Raw genomic sequence first — 27,264 nt, forward strand, 5'->3', positions numbered from 1 at the left:
CATAGTAAAAGAAATGCCTAAGGAAGCCTAAAAGGTTAGATTATAGCATCCTTTTTAAACATCATGGTTTTAGACAATGTATCAAAAACCCAGAATGAAACCGCTCTGATTATTTCTTTTGAGCTACTCGGATTGCAAGAAACAATTTACCTACATCATGACATCTCGTGATGTGTTGGTGTATGCTCCTGAGCTACGCTCTGTGGCTTGACTTGTTAATTTGTTTGATTTTTAATTTTGCCGTTGCTGCTCATTCTTATCTGGCCTAGTCACGCTGGACATGAGCCAAAGGGCGCTTTGCTTCTTTTCTCACAAAACTTGCATTTAAAAGGGCTGGGTGTTTTGAGGACAAACATGGGAAAACAAGTGCCGTTCTGCAAAAGGTATGTATGATAGGGCAGGGGCTCAAGGAAGTGGGTGAATCTTGGCTGAAAGTGGGGGCTTCATCAGGCAGCTTCTTGCTCCTTCGTGGTTCCAGACCCTGGATACTCCAATGCTGGGCAAACTGAACTGTCGCTTCCCTGCTGGGAGGAGACCTAAATAGCAAGCAGCCGGTTGCCCCACAGATAGAGCCAGGAGGCTCTCTGTCACATAGCTAGGCTTTTATCCAGTGGGCCTGACTGGGCACCCTCGTCCCCTACGATTTCCTTGCAGAGCCAATTTCTCCATGCTCCCCCTGCCTCCTAGCCTTGCAGGGTCTAGGCTGCAGTCTCTGCAGATCTGGGAGTGCAGAGGGAGTTCCTGCTTGACAGCAGTTTCCTGTATGGTGGCCTGTTGATCTCGGGGCTCCCTGGCGCTGCTGACTCTTCAGACACTGTGACCAGACCCTGTATGAATGTGCCTCTCTTTGGAGGAGAGGAACTGTGTTGGCGTGATACGGAACGTCACCGTTTCGCTTCAGTGGCTGGAGCTGTGTGACTTGGAGCCAGCTGTAGCCAGCTGTGCCCTGCTTAAGGGTACAGTACGGTCACATTGCATAGCGCACTGCTAAATAAAATTACTGTGCCAGCCTGGTCCCAGAGTGTTTGTACCCCGTCCTGGCTGAAAAGGGGAAAGAGCATTTTACGGCTCAGGTACTTTCTGATGCACTGCAGCGCATATGACAACTGTTGGTTTGAAACCAAAATCTTACCCCTTTTTTTGCATACCTGATCTAGACTGACCTGCGTACCACAGGCCAGAGAACTTCACCCATTGATTCTTGTATGGAGCCCAACAACTTGTGGTTGAACTAAAACATCTACTTCTTCTCAGACCCTCTTCCAGGCTCGACGATCTGAATTAAAAAAAAAAATTAAAAATTAAAAGGCATTTTTTTCCCCTATATTCTTAGCACTGCCTGGAAGCATGAGTCTAATCTCTCCCCACGCAGCTCACCTTTAAACTTCAAGACTTTGCATCTGCTTTTGCATAACCTCCCCCACTGTCTCACTTCTTTCTCTCTCTCTCCTGAACACCCATCAGCCCTGCTTCGAGAGCAGAATTCTATGCAAACTCTCTCACTCAAGGGACAGTTGCTTTAAGAAATAAACTAAATCCACTTGTCCTCAGGATTTTATATTCTGACTGTCAGAGCTGTACCCTTCCTCCCATAATGTAGCCCATGTCTGAAATCTTACAGCTAATGAGAAACACGCACTATTCTTGCAGTGGTATTCTGGGGACTTTTCAGACTTAGTTACTGATTAATCATGGCCATGCATGTATCCAGTCCACTTCACCCCAAAGCACTTCACATACAGACATGACTGTCAAAATGTAGCCATCTCTGGGGTGCAGCCAGTGAATGCATCCATATGGAGGAGAGTGTTTTTATTTATATTTTATTTTATTTTTTTTTTTTACTAAAGATCCCATCTGCCTTTAATTTCCAATCTCTTTCTGGCTTCAGACAGTCCTAGTCGTAAGTAAATTACTTGCAGGGTAGGGCTCATGAGAGAGGGGGAGTCTGAATGAGCAGGGTGCTGTGTTTAGGGATGCTGAAATGGCTGAGTGCCCTGAACTGTGAGTTCTTCCGGGGCGGGAGAGAGAGAAGGGCTTTCCCACCATGGAAGTGCTGCCATCTCTGGTGTGAACTACAGTAAGTTCAGCAGTACCCAGCATCACTAAGAAATAGTACAGGGAGATGCTGCATTTATTGACCCTGCAGGGGGATTGTGATTGCTAAAGCTGGAATGCTGCCAGTCCAGGGTGCGTCCTTTTGGATTTTATATGGCCACCAATGATCAGGACTTTGTGTTTTTTAAGTCTCAGCTGAAAGAGGGTTATCCTCAGCAGCACAGCACCTTCTGCCGCTGGTTCAATACCACCTATAATTGAAGAGTACCTCCTACTGAGTCACCCACACTGTTTCTTCTGGAGTGTGCAGGTGGGTCACCCCTCCTAATACTGAACCAGGCATATGCTGCTTAGCTTGAGATGCCTATTGGCAAACCACTGGCTGTTGTATATCATTTTAGTTTAGTATATTTGATTAAAATGGTCTCTAGTTTATTTTTGGGTGAGATTGATCTCTGAGTAGGCTCTGTATATAGCTGTATCCCTTTGCCCCAACCAGTAACTGAGCTGGGCTCTAAACAGCTATCACAAGTAAGGGGTATCTTCCTAGGCTTGTTCTGTTTAGCCAGAGATGTGTGATGGAGCTCCACCATGCAGTCTTTTCCCTCCCCCACCAAGCTCCCTGCAGCTGTAACACCACCATCCAACTGCTCATCGATCCAATCGGTAGCATTGCACAATTCTGTGGTCAAACTATTAATCCTGTTCCAACACGCTGCTCTGATTGGCCAGATTCTCCTCTCCAATGGTCTGTACATCTGCTCGGTGAACGTGGGGCACTGGAAACATTAGCCCAGAGCCCTGGCTGTTGGGACTCTTGATGCTATGCTTGTGTTTTCCCAACAGAACTCTAGAGAGGTCATAAATCCCTTCCTAGGCCTCTCCCATCCTCCTTGCTGTTGGCTGAGGCGATGGTGGAAAGAGATGCTCTTGGTGCTAAGGAGGCTTGAATAGACTCTCCCCACCTAAGGGTTCTGAGGTGCTACCTAGGCATTGGTATCCAGGCCTTATTGTGTGGAAACCCACTGATGAAGGGCGGGGGGAGAGTCACATGAATGGGGGCTACCATGATCCCGGGAGCTGGGTTGTAACATTTCTCGTAACCTGATGGCACAGATTTGAGCTGGCTCTTGTATATTAATCAGATCAGATTCCCAGTTGGCTTCCCCAGGAGGGCAGCTCCGTGCTTACATACAAGGATAACAGGCCACAGGTGAAAACACTAGAGAGAACAGAAAGGTCTACTAGTGTCCTACACAAGGAACACTTGGATTATAGTAGCTGCAGTGTCTTCATGCTGTTCCAGCATCCACTGGCCACCCCTGCCCAGAACCCCTGGATTCCTGAGAGGGAGCCTGCGATGGACTGATAGGAGCTGGGACCGGGGGGTTGGTAATGGGATCGAGATGGGGGTTGTGGGGGATGAGTACATCAGATGGCAGTGCCGTAAAGCTTCCCAGCGCTCTCCTTTCTCCCTATGGGTGCCTAGCCAGCCGGTGCCATCCGTGTATGTCCAGCTCCCGGTTGGAGAGCACCAGACCCATGACACCCTGGAGGTGGGAAGCTTGCAGTGCTGTGGGAGGGACAGGATGGCAGGCAGCAGCAAACTCTGTGCGTACTTGGCAGCGGTCTGGCAAACGTTGGGGATTGGGAAACCGGAGCAACCCTGTTAAATATTAACCCAGGAGCAGAAAATGCTGCACTGTTCATCACGCGGATTCAGGCTGGGGAGAGCCCTGGCCTGTGCTGGAGCCCCAAAACTATCCCTGTCCTGTTTGCTTTGCTCTCCTCTAGCCCACTGCCCCCATCAGCCAGTTTGCCATGCCCATCTCCTCTGTCCTTCCTTTCCCTGAATGTCTTTCTCCCCTGCTCTGGCCTGGCCTCCCTAACATCACAGCTGCCTCCTAGGAGTGGCATGTGCTCCTGCAGTCCAGGGCACAGCACTGCTGGCTAGCTGCCCCTCTAGCCATTCCCCGGCGTGCTTTGCTGCAGGGGGCAATGAGAAGGGGAGGGGACCCTTGGCTGCCTGCTCATGGCCTCTGGGAGGAGGAGCTGCCGGGGAAGCCTTGCCCTCTGTCTGCAGCCCTGGTTCTGAGTGCCGAGTGAGAGTACCAGCGGGGGCCAGTGTGACTGTCGTTGCAAATGAGCGCCGCTTGCCTGGCGGGCACGCTGGCAGGGCTGCAGTGAAGCCAAGTGCCTCAACGAGTCACAGCCGCTGTATGAAACAGCGGCATACAGGGATTCTGCGTGACTGGGAAAGGGGGGAAGCTTTGTGTAGACAGGGCTGCAGCTTGTAGGGCTCCGGGGCGTCTCAGGCGCTCTGCATTCACTGGGGAAAATAGAAAATAACAAACCTTGGAGCCTCCAGCTCTCCAAGTCTCTTCCCTTACACCCCCTGAGGTCTGTCCTGTCCTGCACTCCAGACTTATGGCCAAGCGCTGGATTCAGTTCAGCTTTGCGATCTTGCTTCCCAAAAAATCCAGCAAGGCAGATTCAGGCCCCTGAGCGAAGGCCCTCTTGTTTTCTTGTCTTGGCCTGACACGCAGTAAAAGATTTTCGTTTTTTTCGTTTGTCTTGCTGGCTCTTTGTTCCTCCTCTCTTTCCCCCCGCCTCCTCCTTCCCCCAACCTCTGGTTTATTTAAAGACAGGAAGAAACCATTTTAAAGTGGCTCTTTAGGAGAAGCTGCCCATCTCTCTTGCTGTTTTTGCTGCCACAATTGGCTGGCCTGGCACTGTGCCATCCAGTCACCACGCCCCCCCCCCCCCCCGCCCCCCCCCCCCCCCCGTAAAGCAGTCCCCCACCTTGGGGAATGATTCATTGACCACCATGTTCATTTAAACTCCTAGTGGTCATTGGTGCAAGGAGAGGAGGGGTGTGTGCCTGGTGGGAGGGGGCTGAAGAATGGTGACTTCTCTCATTCCTCCCCTTTCCCCCTGTTTTATGCCTTTTGTGTGTCAGGCTGAATGCCTCTGCCCCACCGGGGCTCCAGCGTACCCGTCCGACTTCCTGCAGCAGGAGGACAAAGCGGTGTTGCTCCCTGCGCAAAGTCAAATTGCCAGACGCGGGCTCTGGGGCCAGTGGCAGGCTGAGGAGGGGCAGGTGTGCAAATGTAAGGCCAAGGTAGTGATTGCACAATCAAGGCCGTCTCTGGCTGGGAAAGCCGATCTCCGCTTCACCGCCAGAAGTTGGAGCTGATACCGGCACTGTGGGAGGGAGGTGGGACGCTGCTGGCTTTCTGTGCCATGTAGGTTACCCAATAGTCTGGGCCATGCAGCAGCCAGCGTTGAACGTTTATATTTGTGCTCAGGGTTTGAGGGAGTGGGTGGGGTGGGTTTGGTGAAGCCTAGAAGGCTCATTGAGGTTCGCTGCCTCTTGCATGCCAGGGCCCCGCTCTCTGCACTGTGACTCGAAACCCAGGACAACCCAGAGGCCGGTAGCGGCCCTGGAAGTGTTGGGTTGAAACGCTGCTGGTTCAATGAATTCTGTGCTCCCCATCTACTCTTTCTTGGTGGCAGCAAGTGGCCGAATCCACTGGAGATAGCGGAGGTGGAGTAGCGGAATGACGCAAGTCTTGTGGGGAGACAAGAACGCCCTGACTGTCTAGGCCATGTTAACCCGTGGCACAGGGAAGGCAATAGCCAGCCAGGCAGTTACCACTTGAATGCCAAGGATATCAAAGCTTAGCAGGTGGTCACAGGGATCCAACATGTGGGACATCACAATTCCAGCAGCTTTGCCTCCTAGGCAGTCCCTAGAGATCCATCCGGACCATCTTGGCGAGCGTCTGACCAACACCATTCCCTACCAGTGCAGGGCCTGAGCCATTAGTGCACCTCCATCCCGCCTGTGGCGCATGATCGTTTTGTTTCTGGGGGGGATGTTGCACTCTAGCCTATTCTTGGTTATTGGGCTCAGTGCAGGGCACTGTGGTGTGCAGGAGGTCAGCCTCGATGATCAGGTGGTCCCTGCTGCCCTTAATTCTGACCCTAAATGCCCATTCAGGGCCCTCTTTGTACGCTAGGACGCCGATGTTCTGGTGTAAGCCTCGTGCGTGTATCTGGAACAGAAGTGGCTTCTGGTGATAGTGGAGGGCTGTGAAAACCTGGTTTAATTGTGTCAGGCACCAGGGTACTCGGGGAATGCTCTCTCCCTTGGAGTTGAAGGCTAGGAAATCTAAGTAGCTGAAGATAAGGGCAAGGTTGATCCTGGTGGTGGTTTGTGCTGGTGAGCCGTGCTCCAGCACGTCACTGGTGTGTACCAAAGACAGTTGCTCCGTTGTAGGGAAGCCATAAGACGGGCTGGGTAAATAGTTACACCCCAGGGATCAATCGAGCCTGGAGCTCCTTGCTGGAATTCAGAAGGAGCCTACAGGGTGAGGGGGACGCTGGGGGCTGAGTGAGGGAATGCACCATTTGGCACAGAAAAAGCTACCCAAGAAATTCTGGACCCCCACATGTGCTATAAATACACCAGTCTGGCTGATTCCTGCTCTTGGAGTGGGTTTGCAGGACATTAATGACTGGGAGACATGGGGAGGGTGCTCTGTGGTGTTCGGGGGTTTTTTTTTTGTGTTTGTGTTTCCCCAAGCTGCTTTCCCCCCAGAGGGCCCTGGGAAGTGGGCAGTGGCATGGGGGGTCCTGGGAGACGCTGTTGGCTAAGCACTGAAAAGGTAACCTGCAGCACTCAGCCGGGCGGCGTAGGCTTGGCGCTCTCCTGGAGCGCAGGAACGAGCCAGCATCTCTATACACAGGTCGGGGAGGCAGAGTGCGTCCACGGGAGTGTGCTGGACTATGGATCCTACCCCGCTCTGCCAAAGGAGTCCGACCCCTTCGTAGGCAGAGCTCTGGTGTAGAGAGAGCAGGTGATGGCCGTGGGCCAGGCGGGCTGGCAGGCTTGAGAGTAATCGGGCCCCTGGCGGGGAGGGAACCCCACTTGCTGAGCGGTGTCAGAGCTGCAGGGTGGCCTCCTGGGCTGACGAATGGCGGGGAAGGAAGGCGCTGACCAGCAGGAGGCGCCATCTCCAGCAGAAAGCTTTAGAGAGTGTGATTTAATTTTCGTTTTATTTTTGGGGAATTTCATGGTTTTGTTTTAGCCATTAAAATGTTGCTTTATTTCTTTTACGCTAATAAAATACCTCCAGTACTCGTCTCTGTCTATAGATCCTGTACCATATTATTGATTAGGCTTTATTCCTTGCCTTGAGACACTCACCAGTTCCCACCACAGTTAGGCACTCCAAAACAACCTGGACAGCTCCTTAGGGTTCCCCCCTTGAAATGTACCCAGTACTGCAGCCCTCATCTAACCTCCACTTCTCCATTGCCACTCAGTAACACAAACCCTATGGATTGTCCCAGTCCCTGCTGCTTCCTTCTTTAAACTCCCTCCCACCCCCCACCCATAGCTCCAGGGACTCCTCCCTGGGTGCCCCATTTCCCCCATCTATATTCCCCTTCCCCTCCGCCCCCTTGAGTCCCCCCTCCACCTGCCCATCTCTCCTGGGGGGAGAGAGGTACTGGCAGGGTGGGGGTCATTGGGCGGGGGGAGGCCATGGGGTGGGTTTTCCAGGGCAAGGCTGCCCCGCAGCTCCTGTCCCACTGGGCTGGGCCCAGCTTGGTTGTGACCTCTGGCGCCTGGAGCGAGGAGCCAGCCCTAGCCCCATGGGAAGGGGGACGCCGCTGCAGGGCGAGTGCTTTGTTTTGCCGTACGTTGTGTTCTGTCGCGTGTGCCATGTACACAGGGCCTGTGCGTGACATTTCCAGCCCTCGACAAGCAGAGGCCAGAGCTCTCTAGCTGCTCTGTCGCCCCGTGATGCCACTTCTGGCTTTCGGCAGGTGATGCCCGGCAGAGGTTGCTGGCTTGCACTCGGCATGTATGGACTAGAGTCCACGACCCACCCTTGCTGCAGGAGCTCGGCAGCCCCTGCCAGCCTCCCGTCGGTCTCTGGGCTGAAAACCCCTTGTCCCTTCGCAGAGAGCCAGGCCCTCGGGCGGCAGGGTACACTCGCCAAGCCAGTGCTGGGCTGCCAGTCAGTATAGCGGGGGGAGGGGAGGAGTGTGACCCAGCACCAGGGCTCCTGGGTATTCATCATGGCTCTGTCACTGGCTCAGTGTGTCTCGGGGGGGGGGGCTAGTCTCTTAACCACTCCGTGCCTTAGTTTCCCCAGCTAGAGGGGTAGAAGGATGGCTGCCTGCCTAAGCTGAGGAGGGGAGTTGTGAGGATAATTCGCTGGCTGGCAGAGCATTGTCCTGCACGGAGGAGAACCAGGTGTTTTAAGTGACCCCAGAGGGGGAGCGACTCCCCCCTTACAGCCTCTCCCAAGATGCTGCTTCCCTGCCCTCCGTGAACATGCAGAACCAAAAGCCCTTGCTCCCTTCCGCAGCCGGGAGCCTCTCTTCCCGGCTCTGCTCATTCGGCATGGCCAGCCCCCGCCCGTGGTTTTCTCGGTTAGACATTGACCCAGATAAAGCACTTGGCAGTCAGAGGCCCTGTGCGCAACCCTTCTCTCCTCCCCCCCCCGCCCCCCCAGCTCTGGGCTGCTGCCTGGGTCTGGTGGATCATGTGATGCAGACTGGGGAGGCGGGGGAAGAGGATGAATCATGCTGGCTTTTAAAGGGACTGCAGCTTCTGAGGTGTGTGGGTGGTGGGGGCAGGCTGGTGCTGGGGATTTCTACTAAGGGGGTCTCTCGCCCTGCAGTGTACAGCTGCCTGTGATACCCCTCTTTGCATTAGGGCTCATTTCTTTTCCTTTCCCTTCCTTCCACTGTTGACCTGCCTATGACTGAGAAACGTGCTTTGCTCGCTGCCAGACCCACTGGCTGCTCTAGATCTTTGGTTTCCCTGTCCTGCACCCTAAGGCTGCCGCTCTGCTAGGTGGTGGGGGGCCTGCCCAAGGTATCGTCCAAGCGCTCTTTGCCCTCTGGGGCACGTCCGCTCCTGCTGGCCCAGGAGCGAGGGGCTGGATGCACAAACCTGTGGCTTGCCCCTTCCACACGGCAGCTGGTCATGCCACAAGGCTGGCCTGCAACCTACGGTGCGCTTCGCTGTTCTGCGCTATCCAGCGATCTACACCCTTCCTTAGAGGGATGAGCAATTATGCCTTGTCCTCCCGCTGCCGCGCTCATCTCAGGCTTGGGGAGAGGCTCCCGCAGCTTGTCTCCCAGCCGGGGAGCGTGCCCAGTGTAACACGCTGCTTGGCTCGGAAGTGTTGGAGGATGCAGCGTCGAGGGGGCGACAGCCTGTCCTGTTCATTGGAAGCTGTTGACTGCAGGAATCCAGTTGACTTGGGACTCTTCTTTCGTCCCTTTGGTTTTATGTTAATGGCTTAGGGATGGTCTCTTCCCCCGGTGGCAGCTGTCCCTCCTGTATGTGTGCATGTGTAAAGGCCAGTGTCTGTGCCCAGGTGCAGAGCACGCCACGGCAGCGGCCTTGGTTTTGCTGCCCAGGGCAGGTTTAGATCCAGCTCATGATTACCAGGGTGGATACGGTGCTGAGAGCAGCCCTGCCCCAGGGGTGACCACTCTGGAGCACTGTGCTTGGGGTAGGCCACGTGGAGGGAATGAGCCACGCCTTCAGCAGGATGAAGGGGCGTCGGACAGAGGGTTGGGTGGGAGCCCCCCTGCCCAAAGTGGCTCTTCTGGGTATGATACGATCCAGCCTGCGCGGCCGGCGTGGCTTGAAAAGACCTGAAGCGGAATGACCATGGCAGTCACTGTCTTGCCCCTGTCCCCTGCATGTCGCTAGTAGGAGCCACACAAGCCCGGATTGGAAGTGGGAATCCTATGCGGTGTAAAAGCGCCTTTGCCCTCCAGGTGGCTGGTTCAGCCAGCAGTAACTGGAGATGGTTGCCAGGTGCTCGGCGCGCAGCGCTCCATGGTATTGGGAGGGGCCTGCAGACGGGTGTCTGCCCTCATGGGGTGTCTCAGTAGGCTTCTTGGTGGACTGAACGTTGGTTCGTTGCGCCCTGGGACTGGGACCTGATGTCAGGGTGGTGTGTGGGCATCTGCTTGCCCCGCTGCTGCGGGGTAGCTCTGGGGCGCTTGGCGGGGTTATGGCCAGAGAATTTCTAAGCTGGATCTAACTGCTGTGTTCTCCGTTTTTCTGTCTTGCAGAAAGCTATCGGGCAAGGCGGGGATAGATGAGGTCATGGCAGCCGCAGTTCTCACCAGCCTGTCCACTAGCCCTCTAGTGCTTGGCAACCCGCCTGGCACCCTCAGCCCAGGTACTGATGGGATGCTGAGCCCCGAGATGGGCAAGGCGGAATTGCTAGCGGGGGTGTCGTGCCACGTGCTGCTCTCGGTTACACCTCTGTAAATCCTGTGTGATGTAGGGAATTCCTCCAGAGCCAGGAGCGGAATTCAGGCCCCCGAGTCCACTTGTAGGAGCATAGGAACTGGCAGACTGGGTCAGCCCTGAGGTCCATCTAGCCCTGTGTCCCAGTGCTGGTGGCTGTCAGGGACAGATGCTTCAGAGGAAGGCGTAAGAACCCTGCCACAGCAGATAGGCGATAATCTGCCCCCCTCCATGAAATCCCATCCTCGTCTCCAATAGAGATTGGCTTAATAATGGGAGGCAGCATGGCCTAGGGCTAGAGCACTGGACTCAAGAGACACACGTTCTATTCCTGGCTCAGCCACTGGCCTGCCGGGGGACCTTGGGCAAGTCACTGCCCTCCCCCTGCCTCAGTTTCCCCATTTGTTAAATGGGGATACCGATACTGGCCTCTTTGTCAAGGACTCTGAGATCTGCTGATGAGGGGCCCTGGCGGCACTACCACTAGAGGCATTGTTCCCAGCTAGCGCTCTGGGACACCCCCTCCATCACCACACCACACGTAACAAAGGACCTGGAGGGCGGGGGGCGGGCAGTGTTGAGGCCTGTATGGTTTGAGGTTCCCATCCAGCGTGGCAGCCCTTGCTGTACAAAGCCCACTGCTGCAGGAGTTGTGCCGGGGGAGAAACCTGCCCTGATGGCGCATGAGAGCTCAGGCTGGGCACGGCGCTTGCTGCCTGGGGGGTTCACCCGGATGCCCCCCTGGGCTGGCTCTGCCTGTGGGATTCCCAGAGCTCCGCTCAGCAGGTGCCTTATCTGCCAGAGCACTGGAAGGGGCTGACGTCTGCGTGTCCTGGGGCTGACCCCTGTGACCAGTGGGTGACTGAATTCCTCTTCTTCTCTTGCCCGCCCGCCCCCGCAGCAGAGCCCAGCTGCGAGGCCTGGAAGGAGGGTCCTGCCATGTCCTCCAGCTACAGCAGCAGTAGCAACAACAGCGGGGACTGGAGCTGGGACCTGCCGAGCGACCGCTCCACCCCTTCCACCCCGTCGCCACCGCTCTCCACCGACGTGGCCAAGAGCTTCCTGCCGGCCCCCCAGCTGGACGACGGCAGCGAGGAGACTGAAGCGACCCACTTCCTCTTCGGGGACCCCATTCCCAGGAAGAGGAAGGTGCGGAGGATGGGAGCTGGAACGATGGGGCTGCAGGGCCGGTCCAAAAGCAGCGCAGTGAGGAAGGTGGTTGGGGGGGGGAGAGTCCCGGGGGTCCGGCAGAGCAGTGGTCCCCAAACTTTTCATGGTCTGCGCCCCACCCCAGGAAACAGGCTGGGAGTGGGGCCGCAGCTCAAGGGACGGGTGGGAGGGCATGGACAGGGGTAAGGGGGACCGAGGCTCGGGGCCGTCCCTGGGGGTGGGGCCGGAGCAGTGCTGGGGGCGAAGCGGACTCATCAAAATGACGAGAAAGGGGCCTCTCTGCAGGCAGGAGAAAAAGACTTGTCTCCTCCCCCAAATAATCAACTTGCTCCCCCTCTGCTCCTCGTCCACATGCCCTCCCTGCCAGGCTGGAGAGGAGAGCTGGGCATTGTGCTGTGCCTTCAAGGCTGACGGTACTCGCTTTTCGGGACGGGCTTGGGGAGCGGGTTGCAGGGCCGAGGGGCGCTCCCGGTGGGGGCTGAATTACAGTAACAGTGAGGGGCCTCTGACTCTCCAGCCAGGCCTGAACTTCAGAGTCCAGTGCCCCGCATGGCACGCGGGTGTGAACAGGAAGCCCGAGGAGTTTGAGCTGCGTCCCTGCAGCGAGCAGGGCTTTCCCCACTGCAGAATGGTCTGCAGCCCCTCTTCTAGCACTAGTGATTAATTTATGCCAGCTCAGAGCCCCCTGGCACCTCTGGGCCTGGCAGTTCAGAGCCTCCCGGCACCTCTGGGCCCATGTTACAGTTGGGGGAGCAGTTCAGGAGCTCACCCAAGTCAGAGGGACGTGGTGACACGGGCAAGTCTCACTGTTCCCTGCTCCAACCACTGGACCATGTTCCCTCCCCACGCACACTCGGCCCAGCCTGTGGGATTAAGAGCCTTGGCCCCCTTTCCAGGTGGAGATCTGAGCCCCATGGAGTGGGGCTGCCTGTGCCCGAGTGGGAGCTTTGGGCCTCATTCATTCTCTTTCTCATTCTCTCTCTCCCCTCCCCAAGAACTCCACCAAGGTGATGTTCAAGTGCTTGTGGAAAAGCTGTGGCAAGGTTCTGAGCAGCTCCTCGGGGATGCAGAAGCACATCCGAACCGTCCACCTCGGGTAGGCATGAGGGTGCGCTGGGTCCTGCAGTGCTCTGGGTGGTACTAGGCAGCCTGCGCTGTAGGATGAGGGCCGGGAAGGAAGGAATTACGTCCTACGGGCAGGGCAGGCTCTGCCAAAGCTCCTCCCCCAATTTTTTCCCCAACATCTCTTGCAGCCGTGTTTGGTTGCTTCCAGGTTACTTCTCTCTTCCTCGCCTCCCCGTGCTCCTGCCTTTACGTCTGCCATTCAGGAAGCCTCTCATTACAGCCTCCTGTCTTGGAGTCCATCCACTCCATCGCTTCCCTTAACCAGCCCAAGAGATCACTGAGCAATCCCCTCCCAGCCCCTATCGGTGGGATGAGCCAGGCGTGGAATCCCTCTTGCTCCCTTGCTGGCCCTCCAGGGTTGTTGGATAGGATGGGTGTGCCGCAGCGAGCAGGGTCCTTGTTGTATACAGGCCATAGGTGGTCCCAGTTGTGGGTTTTTGGAGTGATGGCAATGATTGGAGTCGGTGGTTTCTGGTTCTGCTTCTCTAGAAGGTCCAGTTCATGTTTTCTCTCTTTCCGTCTTCTCCGTGGCCAGTTTTTTTAGTACCAAGACTCTCTCGTGTTCTTTCTTTTTCTGCAACCTGCAGTCTAAAAAATTCCAACTTCGCAGTAGCTTCACTGCGTGCACTCGTTTTCCATCCTTATTTCCCTTTCCCGAAATAAGCAAACAGAAAATAACAAACCGGTAGCCTCCTCCTGACTGTTCTTAGCACCCACACTTAAAGCCTCACTTAAAATCTTTACACCAGTGTATGAAGTGCAAATCTTGCTCAGCACAACAAGCTGTGTATTTCACCCTGCTCGCTGCGCCACTGTGACGGGATCCCTGGGGTGCAGCCTGGGACCACTGTGCCCCCTTAGCTCTCTCCAGCCTGGGCTGTCTCTCTCAATGCCTTGCTAGTGACCAGCAGCAAACCGCTCCAGGTGCTGTGATCACTCAGCACAATCGCATGTGGAATGCTCTCAGGTGGTAGGGAGGACCCTTGTCCTTGCCCCCGTGGCTGGGTCAGGGCTGGAAATGTCTCCAGCGCCTGACTCCGTTTTCCCTGTGCAGCAGGAAAGCCGACCTGGATCAGAGTGACGGCGAGGAGGACTTTTACTACACGGAGCTGGACGTCAACGTGGACTCCCTGACGGATGGACTGTCCAGCCTGACCCCTGTGTCACCCACTTCTTCGGTGCCCCCGGCCTTCCCTGTTCTGGAGGTGCAGCGAACCCCGCCGGTGCTGGTGAAGCCTGAGGACTCCGTGGAGTCTCCTCTGAGTCATTCAGCTCCAACGAGCCTGTGCCATGTCCACACCGACCACGCCTATCAGGTGGGCCATGTGGAAAAGCAGGTGAGACCGCATTGGTGGGGAAGGAGGACACAAATGGTGGAGTAATGCATGCTGGGACATGTGGGCTCCTCAGTCCCTGAGCTAAAACCATACCAGGCTCAGCCCAGTGCAAATCCATTGACGTCTCCCACGTCCGCCCTGACGAGTGTCCCTAGAACAGGGTGCATCTTTGCTGCCCTGGCCATGCTGCAGCCTCAGACTGTGCAGCAAATGTTTTCAAACAAGGCTCCCAGATGGTGCTTGTGGAAGAGGCAGTGGCTGGGGTATAGGAGGTGCCTTTGGAGCATGGCCCTCGCCATGTCGGGAGGGAAATGCTGCCGCGAGCCTGTGGAACTCACCGCTGCAGGAGTCAGGTTTGCCTAGGGGGACAGTCTGGCCTCTGATCTTTGCTCGCATGACTGGCAGTGCTCCCAGAAGTGTGTTTGCTCGTTTTGTGTGAGTCAGGCAGTTGGAGCCAGGTTGCCTGATCTGGATGCACTGAGTGGGGGCCTGGACACTTCTGCAGGCGCAGCCAGGGATGCGTGTGAAAATGGGGGTAAAGTCAGAGTCCAGCCTGAGGCCAGCTGAAGATCTGGGAAATTTCAGGGAGGACAAAAGACGAGAGCAGCAGCTGCAGTTGCAGGATAGAAATGCTCCAGGGCTGTCGTGCCTCGTGTTTTGGGGCAGAAATTCTCAGCAGCTGGGCTTTGGGGATGGTCCCTCCTTGCCCACCCCGGGTGGTATTTGGGGGGCTCTCAAGTGTGTGGCATGGGCCAGTGGGAGGCAGTACACTGGAGTGAATGGGCAGCCCTTATGTTCGTACACACAGTGCGAAAGCCCCACGCAGACCTGGGAGCCGAACCATCCCGTGGCAGGAAGGTTCTGAGAGCGTATTTAATGCCAAAACCGTGCTGGACTTGGACTCCCTCTGCTCATCTCTCCTGACGATCCCCACCCCCCCGTTCCGCTGGAGCGTTCTGATGAAGTGGTGGCCCTGCCCAGCTGGGCAGACGACGCCTGCCAGATGGGCAGGTGGGGGCCCGGCAGGGGCTTGTTCGGATGCCTGTGACATTTCTCGGCACTGTTGCTCTCTGTCAGGCCTGTCCAGAGCTCTGCCCCGTCTGGGCAATGCAGGCATAGTGTTAGCCGGAGCTGGGCCCCACGCCGGGGAGGTCTCACCGGGCTTTGCTGCCACTTTGGGGCGACGGGAGCCAGCTCCCTCCCCAGCTCTCCTGGCCGCCCCCCCGTGCTCGTGCCCAGATGCGTCTCATCCTCTCCTGGTTACATTTGTGGCTTTCAGGCGATGGCTCCCATCAGCATCTCAGCTGCTTCGAAAACCCTGCCTGGCGGGATGGGCTTCAGCATCTCCTGGCAGCCGCCCCCAGCGCCACAGTCACCAGTTGTTTTTAAAGGGTCCCCGGTGAGTAACCAGACAGTCCCCCCACCCTCTGTGTTGGCTGGCAGGAGAGAGGCAGCTGGAGTCCTAGAATGGCCCATATTGGTACCTCAATGGGACGTATGACTGTGCTAAAACAGCCCAGATCATTCCCCAAACCCGTCCCGTCTACGGGTCCCTGTCCCTGAGGTGCCAAGCACAATACGCTCTCTGAGAGGAGGGATGCTCCAAGTCCATCAGAAGAGGGAAAGGAGGGAGGCACAGAGCAATTTCCTGGCTAGAATTCAGCAGAGACAGTGGAAGTGCGTGTGCCATGCAGGCTGGCTTCTGATCTGGAATGCTGTGCGCTGCAGGGGTTTGCATCGGTCTTGTCTCCATTTTGAAAAACAAACTCTGTTTCATGACAAGCCTGTGGCCTTTGACAGGATGTTTTTGGCTCGAACGTGGGCTGGTTTTGCAGGAAATTGGGACCTGGTTGCATTTAGAGCAGAGACTCCAGCTGCCACTGGAGCAAGCTTCTGCCTTTCAGGGTGTGGTGTGAAAAGTGGAAAACTTTGGGCTGTGAAATGGTCCCTGGTAGAAAAGTTCCCTGTTTTCCTAGATCTTCAGTTATCATGTTTGGGCTTGCCTGGTGCCTCCTGCCTAGGGACTGCAGAACACTTCACACACACATGCTAAGCTGCCTGAGCCCCATTTGAGGTCGGGTGGTGTTTTCCTTTTACGTATGGGGAAACTGAGGCACAGAGGCACCGTGAGTTTCACAAGCTCGCTCAGTCTGTGGCAGAACTAGAATCATAGAATATCAAGGTTGGAAGGGACCTCAGGAGGTGATCTGGTCTAACCCCCTGCTCAAAGCAGGACCAATCCCCAATTTTTGCCCCAGATCCCTAAATGGCCCCCTCAAGGATTGAACTCACAACCCTGGGTTTAGCTCTAATCACTAGGCCACGAAACAGGTGGTGGCGATTTTCACCTAACCACAAGAGGGGAACTGGTCTTCTTTTCCAGACCCTTGAGGCAGAGCCAGGTTCCCCCACCCCAAGCGTTAACTCTTCTCTGGCTCTGGCTCACTCTTCCCGTTCTCTTCAGCTGCTGTTTCCGCTTGGCAGGACACAAGTAGGTTGTGAGACCTGCAGAACCAGGGGAGCTGCAGCATCAGCCATAGGCTGAAATGGACAGTCACTGCTTCCATCTAGCCCTGTGAGGCCTCCTCGGCCATGCCAGGTGGAAGGGCATAGGGTGCATTCTGGTGCCTGCCACCCAGATCTCGGCTCCCAGGTCTCAGCGTGGGGACCGTGGGCTGAAGACTCCTTGTCCTCCCATTGGCTAGTATCTCCAGAGGGCAGATCCCAGAGGGTGCAGGTCTGCTCTCGCCCCCATGCTCGCTCTGCCTTGGCGGGGTCGTGGTTGCTAGGCCCGTGAGTGCTGGCTGGGACAGGAGGGTCTCACAGTGGTCTGTGTCGTCCCCAGGGCTGCCTGACGGCGCTCCGCCCCGTTGGCGTGGGAGAGAAGCGGCCGCAGATCCCTCACCCGCCCATCACCGCAGCGCCCCCCTCTGTGCCAAAGCTGGCTGCGGGCACCAGGTGAGTTGGGGCGGTGCTAACAGCCCATTCCTGCCCGACCACAGCCCGACTCGATCCTCCTGGGGCTGGAACCTTGGGCTTTAGGGAGAAGTTGTCCCTGATGCATAGACACCTGAGCCATCCCCTCCAGCCGTGCTGCCAGCCTGGGAAGGAGCCAGGCTCAGGGGCAGCTGGACACTTCAGGTGCGTGAGCATTTAATCTCATAGGTGGAGAGAAAAGGCCACCTGGGGCTGCTCTGGGAGCCAGATCCCTCCCCAGCTCCATTAGCTGCCTGTCTCCCCATTCTTCGCAGGCCAGGAGGGGAGGGGAGGGAGTCCCTGGGGGCCCAGGTACAGGGACCCATGTCTCGAGTGTGGCTGTGTGCTGCCCGGGGAGGCAGCCCAGCGGTGCTCCGGCCCAGTCCCGGGACGAGGAGTGCTCTTGGCAGCTCAAGGGATCGTGACACCAGGTTAATGTGCGGCTTGTGCCGTGAGCGTGCCCAGCGAAGGCATCTCTGGGACAGGGGAGGTAGGGGGCATGTGAGGACGAGCCACCAGCTGGGGAAGGCCTTAGATAGTCGTCTCACCCCACTGAATGGATACCACGTTCCGAGGCCTGGTGTCTAACCGTCTCCTCGCCCCTTTCACCTGCCGCACAACTTGGGGGGGGGAACGCGTGTCGGGGCAGGACCGTGCCAGTTAACTGCTTCTAAAGATGCAGAAACTCCCTGTGCTGGGAGCCCGTGGGCTCGTGCTAACACTCCACAATCAGTCCTACCCCGTCGGGTCTCAGGGAGCCCGGCCACGCCTCTCCCGGCCAGAGGCCTTGGCTCCGCTGGTACAGCAGCGCCCCGGGAGTGCATCGGCCTCCGTCCCCGCTGAGCCCTGTCTCCTGCGCTGAGGGTGCTGCTCGCGCTCCCTTCTCCGAGGCAGAGCCCCGCTCTGACGGGCCCATCTGCTCTTCTCCCCTAGGAAGCCCCGTGGCGAGGCCAAGAAGTGCCGCAAAGTGTATGGGATGGAGAACCGGGACATGTGGTGCACAGCCTGCCGGTGGAAGAAAGCTTGTCAGAGGTTCGTCGACTGAGCGCCTCCTTCCCCCCGCGCCTGGCCCCGCTGCCCGGGCCCCTCTGGCTCCACTGGAACTTCCCAGCTCTGGAAAGTCAGCATCAACGCTTCCTTCTTGCACGTTTTGCACTTCAGGTGCCTTCGAGCCCCGACCCCACCTCCGGGCCCCCAGGGACTCAGCTGCGGCTAGCCGGAAACTGCCTCAGACTCAGGAAAAAGGAGCCCCTTGGCCTGCAATTGCTCTGAGGAATTGTAGGGCGGTGATTCTAGGCGTGGGGGGGGAAAGGAAGGGGCTGTCCTTGAAAAGGAAAAACTCATTCCCCCTCCTCCACCCCCATTGGTGCAACACGGCTCCCTACACCATCTTACATCCGGGTCCCTCCAGGATCCGGCCCCTGAGAGCCATTCGTCTGGCGCTGTATTTTTGTTTTTTGCGGCGCCTCATCCTGTCTCCTCCCCGCCAGCGTCATGCTCTTGTCTCTTGGAAGCTTTACACTTTACGCACACGTACGCACGGAGCTTTTCTGATCACTCTCTTTTGGAAATAAGCTATTTTCTCTTCCTTCACTACGTTCCTCTCCCCTCCCTCCCGCTGTCTGACTGCCGTCAGGGATCCGGCCAAGCCAGGGATGTCTGTGCGCTGGGATCCAGCAGTGGGAGGCCAGTATCAACCGCCAGCTCCGTCTCGCGCTGTGGGAAAGGAGGGGAGCGGACCTGGTACTGTGCTTGCACAGGAAGCCGCGAGCTCCTTTCCCTTTTGGTTTTTGCTTTGGAATCTCACCGACCACAGTTCGCCACCGAAATGGACTTCAGACCAAGAAAAGGACCCAACCCGGCCTGCCGGTGCAGCCCACGGGGATGTGACGAGGTTCCGAGCAGCTGTTTTCTACCCTTCTTTTTTATCTCTTGGTTTTAAAGTGCTACGTCCGATCTGCGTCCTGACTCTGGTGGGCTAAAACACCCAGCGTCCCTGGGGCAAGGGGGGACGGTGCTGTTTGTTATCTCCTCCAGGGAATTCTCGATTTTGGGACGGCAGAGGGGGAGGGAGATGGACTCAGCAACAGATGCCTCAACTGTTTGAAAACGCGTGTGTGGTCAGATCTGTGAGCTCTGTGTCCGGGATGGACACGGGGTGGGGGGAAAGCGGCGGTGGGGGTAACGATGCCGAAGAATAAGCTGTGCCTGGAAAATGCGGCATCTCTTGGTCGTTCTTTTCCGTGTGGAAAATGTGGCTCGCTACCTGCCCCTCCCCCCAGCTGCACCTGTTCTGTTGCCTCTCTGTGGGTGGAGCCCGGCTCCCTGGGTGCAGAGGGCAGAGACGGGGGACATGCGTCCACCCAGGATGAGGGATTCAAGTGTTTTGTTGTTGTTTTTTTTTTTTATAAAGGAAAAAAAAAAAACCCGCTCCCGTGGCAACGAGAGCGCCCGGAAGTGCCTGCGTCAACGCGCCCATTTGCACTAAGCCAAACTGCACAAAGAGTTTTCTTTATTCTTTTCTTTGTGTGTGTGGTTTTTTTTTTAATAAAATATATTAAAGGTCGTATTTTAAATATTCCCTCCCTGGGCACGAGAGAGAGAGAGAGATGGAGAAAACCCTCATCTCCTTGCTTTCCAAAAGCACGTCTCCAGATTTGTGTCTGTAGGGACTATATTTCCCAGAATCCTTTCTCTCTCCCATCACCCCCCCATCCCTTTGAACACCCTGTTTATAAGCAAGCAGCACTGGTTGCTGGGAAATGTAGTTTTCCCTTTGTGCATTTTTTGTGCGTCCTGCAGTCTTGACTGCAACAACCCGGGTAACGTCCATTGGAATTTGCCTGGATCGTTAATGTCTGAGATAATCTCACCCCCCACCCCAAAATCCATTTGCTGGATGCAAAGACACGAGTCCCTGTGTGCATGCACGTGTGTGTGCGTGTGTTTACGAAGCCGTATTTTGTAAGATTGTTTTTTCAATGTTTGTAGCCTGGCTCAATTCTATGTAAGTTGTTGTTGGTTTTTTTGTAAACAAAACCAATTGTCTGTGCACCAAGTGGCCCTACTAAGGCAGATTTGAATGGAAAAAGCTCCCTATTATGAATGTATAATGAATACTCCTCTGCTGCCTTTTGTGCCTGAGCAGTACGGTCCATGCCAGGGGGAATACTCCGGTTATGGTCCTCGGCAGGGTGCTTCGGCAGGTGTCTAATTTAAGTACGTAAGTGGCACTAAGGAGATCACTGAAATCCCACGTATGCCCACAGTGTAGGTGGGACTTGGGTGGTGTCCAAACAGCCACTCTTGCTTAAACGTGTGCACCTGCAGAGACTTGTTGTACAGCCCGGGGAGGCAGGTTTTCCCGCTTCTCTTCCTAGTGTGGCCACGCACTTGGGCTGTGACTCAGGCTGGCAGAGTGATAATCGCAAGGACAAGGCTTTTGAGAGTAACCCGCAATTTTTGGGTATCTGACCGGAGCTGCCTTCCTGGGCCCTTTTTCAGCACTGAAAACCCAGGCCCCTCTTGAGGTAGCTCACGTTGGCCCCTGGCCTTTCTAGGCTTTGAATAATTTTCATAATGGGCTCTCTCCTGGTATTTGAATGAGAAATGATTTGACAGTTTCCCTTTGGGCACAATCCATATTGCCTCGCCAGGGCAGGTGATGAGGGCTTTTTCACACTCATGACACAGGTTATATTCTCCCTTTTGAATACCCCCACACGCCCCATCTGTCCATCCCCCCCGTCCCCCTTTTCCCCCCTCCACTTGTAAGTTGATCATGGCCACTAGCCCTTGGTGCTAGGCTGTGGGTGAATCATTGACCGATTAAATTGTGGGAACTTTGTGTAATTTTCAAAAACGTTTGCTCTCCCCTTCCCTGCCCCCAGGCTTGCTCTGTGCTCTTGGCTGGTCTCTGTGCTTTCCGCCCTGCTGTGGAACTGGGCCAGTGCCACGTGCCAGGCATGAATTGGGTCATTCATGGTGGCACTGAGGGCCCCGGGGCAAAGGCCCTGCCGAAACACCAAGCGTCTCGAGGTCTCTTGGAACAGACCGAAGTGAAGGGACTTTGCCACCTTCTGCCTGGGACTGCGATGCCTGGAGACTGCTCTGTCGCCCAGGGCGCCGCCTCCCTTCTGTGCAGTGCGAGGCCTGTCCCTGCCTCGGACTGGGCTTTCAAAGCTGCCAGCCGCAGGCCTGCTTCAGCAGGTTGATTGTTTCCAGCGAGGTGAGGGCTTGGCCTGGCATAGTGCTGGGCTGGGAATGGGCCTTTTGTAACCAGGGAGGATGGTCTGATGGGGGGCACTGTTCGGGGTTGTTTTCCTGCCACACCCACGGACTTGCTGCATGGCTTTAGGCAATTAACATGGGGCTTGATCCTACTGCATCTTTTTCAGTGGGAGCAGGATACAGTGCACCTCACCCCTGTGTAAAACAAGGATAATGCTGGCCTACCTCCAGGGTAACATGAGACTTAATTCACAGGTGGGTGTATGGTGCTTGAAGACTTGGCTAGGAGTGGTGACAGGCCGTGTGTGTTTGTAACTAAGGTGGGGGAAAGGGAGCCTGGGCCAGGTGTGTATTGGTGTGAATGCCCCTGGGTGGGGGGAGCTCCTGAATGTGAAAGGTACTGGGAGTCAGGGCCGTAGTTTGGGAGTGTTAGTTTCATGTATCTGGCTGGGAAGTGACCCTAAGCCTGTCTCCATGGAGGAACTCTAGGATCTGGGGTGTAGAAATCACCTGCACAAACCTGCCCTGTTTAGGTGTGTTTAAAACCAACAGGCCCCACCCCACCCCCAAGCAGTAATATAGCTCTGATTAGTCCTAAACACAGGAAGAAAACTGGTGGGAGGGTTGTGGGGTGGGAGTACCTAGCCCAATGATTCCTGGCCTGCTGTCCGTGTGGAGGGGTGACTGAGCAGGGGGTGAGCTGTAGGAATTCCTAGCCTGGTGATGCTACAGTACCCACGTGATCTGTTTTTTGGGTTTTCAGTTTATTTTTAAGTAAAAACCAATAATCCTGAGAATTTTTTAAAGCATTTTAATGGTTCTCTGAACGTTCGGTGGTATTTTCCCATTGTTGAAAAACGTTGCCGAAAACTCGGTTGGAAGTTTTGCCCGTTCTGCTGTCCAACAGTCTGAGGGGAGGGCTGGGAAAGCCCGATTTCAGAATTGCCGCCATCTTTTACTGCCCCTGAAGACTTCCCCAAGATGGCCGGAGAGACTTCAATGTCTGCAGCTCTCTGCTGGTTGCTCAGCTGTTGCTGTCCATGGTTCTTTTCAGACTGCTCATAGCAGTTTGGTCCAGTTGTTCTTGATCTCCTGACTCAGACCATGTGGAGAGGGGGCAGTAGCTCATAGAGGTAGTGTTATGGTGGCTTTGTAGCGGGGCCTCTGACTAGCCATGGGCCTACGCTGGATCCTTCCAGGGGAGAGGGGTTGAGATGCAAACCCCAGATCTAGCTGGTGCCCGCTGTATTTCTCAGCCGATCGGGGGTCGTGCAGGATCATAGGAATCTCCCGCCACTTCCAGCATTTCAAAGCCCTTCTGAGAATTCCCCTATTTATCCCCAGCTGGAACGCCTGGCCAGGTGCCTCCTTGGCCAGCTCCGGTGCTCAGACTCAGAGCAAGGTGATGTGGGGCTTGATGCAGTGGGCCCCATTCTGTGGGGCAGTGAGAGCCCCCCCTCTTGGCGCTGTGGGGGGCAGTATCCCAGCACAGTTCTATAGAACGGAGCTCAGCCACCCGCGCTTTAGGACGCATCATTCTGAGCTCTGCTGTTCTGGGCTATTTTCCTCCTAAAGCCTTTTTCCTCCCTCTCAAGCTCCAGGGGTCCATATTCGCCCCTTGCTCCACCATTACTGAGCTTCCCAGCCACTCAGAGCTACGGGATCCTGCAGAACCCGCTGTCTCTGGGGGAGCACCAAGGGGAGGCTGGAGGGTCGCATGTCCCAGGCTTCTCTCAGGGTAGAACACAGCATGGCATAGCGAGGACCTGCCAGCACTAACCCTTGTCCACTGCCAGGGGCACGGGTTCGAAGCTGGCGCTGGTCTGTAGTCACCAGAAGTCTCTGAGGGCTGGCCAGTGGCCTGGGACCCAAGTCTGGTTCCTGGTGGTTGGTGTCCCATAGAGTCAGAGGGTTAGAAGGGACTGCAGGGTCTAACCCTCTGCAAATACTGGCAGCTTCCCCCGTGGTAAGGGCCCGAACAAGCATGGAAATGGTGCCCCCACCCTCAGGGTTGAGCTCTGTTGTGGGGAAGGGGTGGAGTGTGAAGGGACGTGCCCTACCTGTGGTGTGCCAATTCTGAGGGTAAATCAGGGAGTTCGGGGCCTGGGGCTGGCCCTGCTCACTAGCACACAACTCACTTTTCTTAAGAAAGCAAATTTGCACTGTGATTTCCCCAGGCAAATGATTGGGGGAGGGGAGGGGTGCACCCCTTGCAGCCATGGGCAAAGCGGAGAAGTGTAATCCCAGGGAAGGGGCTGCCCAAACAGCAGGGTCGGTCCTGCTGGCACCGCTAGGCCTGTTGCGTTAATGACCATTTCATTGCTTTCTTCAGCATGTTAATCCCCTTTTGCTGTAAGATTTCCCCACAAATTCCCAGGACCTCCTCTTGTAGGGCTCAGTTCCTGCTTTCCCAGCCCGATGGCAGCAGGGTGGGATCCCAGCAGTGCCCGGGGTGACAGCTCTGCACCTGAGGATTTCTCCCGGCTGTGGTCCAGGGGAGCTTGTCTGGGCCTCGGGCTGGTTCTGGTGGGATTGCAGTCCGAGTGTGTGGCAGGTCTCAGCGATATGACAATCCTACATCCCCAGATGCTGGCCGGCGGCTCAGAAGCAGCAGATTCCATCTCCGCTGGTGTCTTTTAAAGGTCCAACGGGTGCGTCCACTGGACGCTGGGAATAGTATTTCAGGAGAAGTGGCAGGAACGTTGCCCAAAGCGAATGTACTGAGCATGGGAACGGCCTGCAGGGGGCAGGTCGGCCCCGGCCGGAGGGAGCAGGGTCATCCCATGGCTGCTGATGGTGCTCCTAAGCTATAAAGCAGAGAAGAGTCTCTTCCCTGCCGAGTGGGAAAACCCCTCTGGTTTGCTGTGCAGGGGGCTGAGCCCGTGGTTTCCCTGGCTCCTTGCGTGCAGCCTGTGATGGGATCAAGTGGCGATGGGGCCCTGCTGGCAGGGCCATGGGTGCGATGGGGTTTTGGGCTGTGAGATGCATCTGGCTGGAATTGCTCTCGGCTCCAGGTTGTTGCAGCACCAGTGGGGTCCCTGCACTGGGAGGGTTGGTGCAGGTGGCTGCCCAAGGAATCCTGGTGGCCTTTTTCCTTTCTCTGGCTGCACTTGATACAGACGAGCTGCACTTGATACAGACAAGTTGCTGCTCCTTCATGGTTTTGAACGGCTTTGGCTGGCAGTGCCTCCCTCACCCCAGAGATTGGCCACCAGCTCCCTGCCCTGCTGGGCCCCTTCACCAATTCTGGCCTCGCTGGTGCTGCTCACAGAGGTGTCGCCTCGGGCTTTGTGCAAGGGGGGAAGGTAACTGGTTGCAGTGAGTGGCGTGTGCATGCGTGTGGTTTCCTAGTGCAATGGACACGTTCTTTGAGGATTAAAGCCAGATGGACAGGGAATGCACAAGAGATATCTGGGTGGACCAAAGATGTGCTATGCCCTAGCCACACTCCGAACTCCCGCATGCCCTCCGTACAGGCAGTCACAATTCAGGGGAATTGAGCCACCCCCCTCTCCAGAGGTGAATTTAGTTCTGACCTGTGAACCTGCTGGCCATCAGGCAATGAATGTAGCTTGTTTGTTTCCCTGAGCTGTGTGATGTTACCCATTTCTCTGACCTTGTGGGACTCTGACAGGTTCATGCACTAGGGATCTTTGTAGGTACTGATGCTTTCTGCAGCTGCACTGAAGCTGGGTTGGGATGAGGGTCTCTCTGCTTGGATTTCCTGTCCCTTGTCTGGCCTGCGCTGGTCCCTCTAGGAACCTGAGGTCCTGGCTAATAACACAAAGCTTGGGCAGGAACAGTTGTCGGACCAGCCCTTGTCATCTACCCTGTCCACTGCTGATTACTGGTACTGAGCCTCTGCATTGCAAACTAGCCCCAGTGCCCTGGCAGAAAGCCGCTCTGCGGTGGAAGAATCACCAGTGCCCGTGCATTAGCTGAGCCAGCACTTCCTTCCAAAGAGGGCAGAGTGTATCGCAAAGGGGGGGGGTGAGGCACCACGTGCCAGGGCCCCCGGTGCCCCACTGGTGAAGGGGAAGGTATGGTCATGCACTTTGTAGGAGCCCTGCAGCCTAGGCAGTCCTCCTGCACTCCTACCACCGGTGAGGCTCCTGCTCACGTCAATCAGGACCAGAGCTGGGGGACGTGCGCTAGGCTGTGCTCAGTTGGTGGGGAAGGCAGTAAGAGGCCATGCCATCTCTCCCGCAACTGCACAAACCGGCCCAGCTTGCTGGCTCCATGCAGACTGAGACGAAGAGGAAGCATGGCCTTTGGGGATCCCAGGCTAGGTCGGGGAAAAGTAACGAAGCCAAACAGCGCTTTGAAAAGGAAAATCAATGTGTAAAAGGGTGTTTGTAAGTGGCAATTAAAAAACAAAACGGAACGAGTGGAACCGGCTTTGAATTACTTGGGCTAGAATGTACAAAACCCGCCAGGGAATTGCACTCTGTGACCCGGGATTGTGGCTCTTCCTGGCAGGAGGGGTGCGGCTGGAGTGGGCACTGCTGGGGTTGCCCCTTTTTAAAATTTTCTTCCAGGATTTTGCAAGTGGAATTTGGGCCGATGCTATCTGTCACACGTGTGCTTCGCTCAGGCCCCTCTTGTGCCCGGAATCATGTGCCCATGGAAGGGAGGGTTTGTCAGACACACAAAAAAAATAAAAGATTTGTGTTTTTCAGTCGTTCCTCTCCGTCTCCTTTTGTGCCCGGCTCGGGGGAGAGTTTGGGTGGGGCGGCTGGGCGGCAGCCCTGGCTGCTGGATCGTGGGGCTGCTGGGAGCTGGGTGTGTAATGACCCATTCCCAGTACTCACCAGCGGGGAATGGAACATGGGAGCTGGTGACTGCTCATGTGCTTGGAGTCAGGCGTGTACACAAATCCTTTCCTGGATCGGTGCCTAGGGGCTGCGGCCTCCACTCCTGCCACCGATGGAGTGACTCCGTCAACTTGCAGAGTCGTAAACGTGTGGCTGGAGCCGCCGCCACCAGGGGCCACGTGATGCACTGAACCAGCTTGTTGCATTTGCCAGGCCTGGCTAGTGCAGTGTTTCTCAAGGCCGGGTCTGCAGGTCGGCGCCGGTCCCAGAGGTTTCCCTGACAGTTTAGGAAGGCAGCAAGCCAGGCCCTGGGATCGAAAGGGTTGTGAAACACGGAACGTAGTGCCTCTGGGGTAAACTGTACTTGCAGCCATGGCCCCTTGGGTGCTTCCAGCATCGTCCCCGCTTGCAGTCCCAAGGAAAACGGAGCATGGGGAATGGAACAAGTGGGGCTTGCTCCCTGAGCTGCTGAAGCTTCCATCCAGCCGTGGTAGGAGCCTGCACCTGGCTGTTGGACCAGTGCAGCCAGGCCCCCGGCAGACATGCAGCTGTTTAGTTTGAAAACTCAGCTTGCAGCTGGCTGCCCCACAGCGGAGAACCGGGAGCAGGTCCTGAGGAGAGCTCTGCCTGCGTGGCTAAAGCACTATGTGCCACGGACCACGCACTCCTGGTGTGGACACGGCTTACAGAACTGCCAGCGCGGCTTATTCCAAGGAACATGGTGCCAACCGCGCAGCTCTGCTGGGCTAGCTCTGCCTACGCTGCAGGCTGGTGCCGCCAGCTCTGTCTATCACAAATCCCACCGTGGCCGGACGGAGCGCTGCCAGCTCGTGCCCCTTGAGCTTGCTGCTCTATAACCCATCTTTTCCTACAGCTGCCACCGCCTCTTCTGTCTTAATCAGGCCCTGACATGGGTGAGTTGTGGCCACGTTCTACCTGGGGCAGGATGGGGTCGCAGAAAGGCCCCATAAGCAAACCCACGGCTCTTCTGCATTGGGGCGCTGTCAAATTCTCAGTGCCAGGATTATCTCCTTGTATCCCCACCTGTCAGGGTCCCCCAATCCCCTGCTTGTAACCCTGGCACTAGCTACCAAGGAGAAGGAACCCTGGCAAAGTCTCTGCAGGGCTAGTTACAGGTGGAACTGAGGGACTGGGAACAAGGAGGAGCAGCCAGTGCTGTGGGCCAGCTCCCCAGGGGCTCTCCCACAAGTGGGACCAGATTCTCAGCTGCCCCCGCTGCCTGCCAGCCCCAGCGGTCCGG

At 56.3% G+C, this 27,264-nt stretch overlaps 1 protein-coding gene across 7 annotated transcripts in view; it reads left to right on the forward strand.

Moving 5' to 3' along the window:
• The window catches only part of SLC2A4RG (SLC2A4 regulator), a 49,614-nt gene extending 23,744 nt beyond the window's left edge, over positions 1-25,870 (forward strand). For 3 of the 7 annotated variants that reach the window (XM_048819751.2, XM_075118672.1, XM_075118671.1), the window contains exons 3-9: positions 10,171-10,280; positions 11,253-11,500; positions 12,517-12,617; positions 13,701-13,983; positions 15,263-15,382; positions 16,829-16,941; positions 17,893-25,870. In XM_048819751.2, coding sequence (XP_048675708.1) covers positions 10,171-10,280; positions 11,253-11,500; positions 12,517-12,617; positions 13,701-13,983; positions 15,263-15,382; positions 16,829-16,941; positions 17,893-18,004 — 1,087 coding nt within the window. In that variant the 3' untranslated portion in view covers positions 18,005-25,870. The remainder of the gene's footprint in view (positions 1-10,170; positions 10,281-11,252; positions 11,501-12,516; positions 12,618-13,700; positions 13,984-15,262; positions 15,383-16,828; positions 16,942-17,892) is intronic. The other 4 variants (XM_075118667.1, XM_075118668.1, XM_075118669.1 and 1 more) reach the window with 4 other exon arrangements.
• Positions 25,871-27,264: the final 1,394 nt, after the last annotated feature.

The sequence above is a fragment of the Caretta caretta genome, chromosome 13 (assembly GCF_965140235.1).
Source record: "Caretta caretta isolate rCarCar2 chromosome 13, rCarCar1.hap1, whole genome shotgun sequence".
Taxonomy (NCBI): Eukaryota; Metazoa; Chordata; order Testudines; family Cheloniidae; genus Caretta; species Caretta caretta.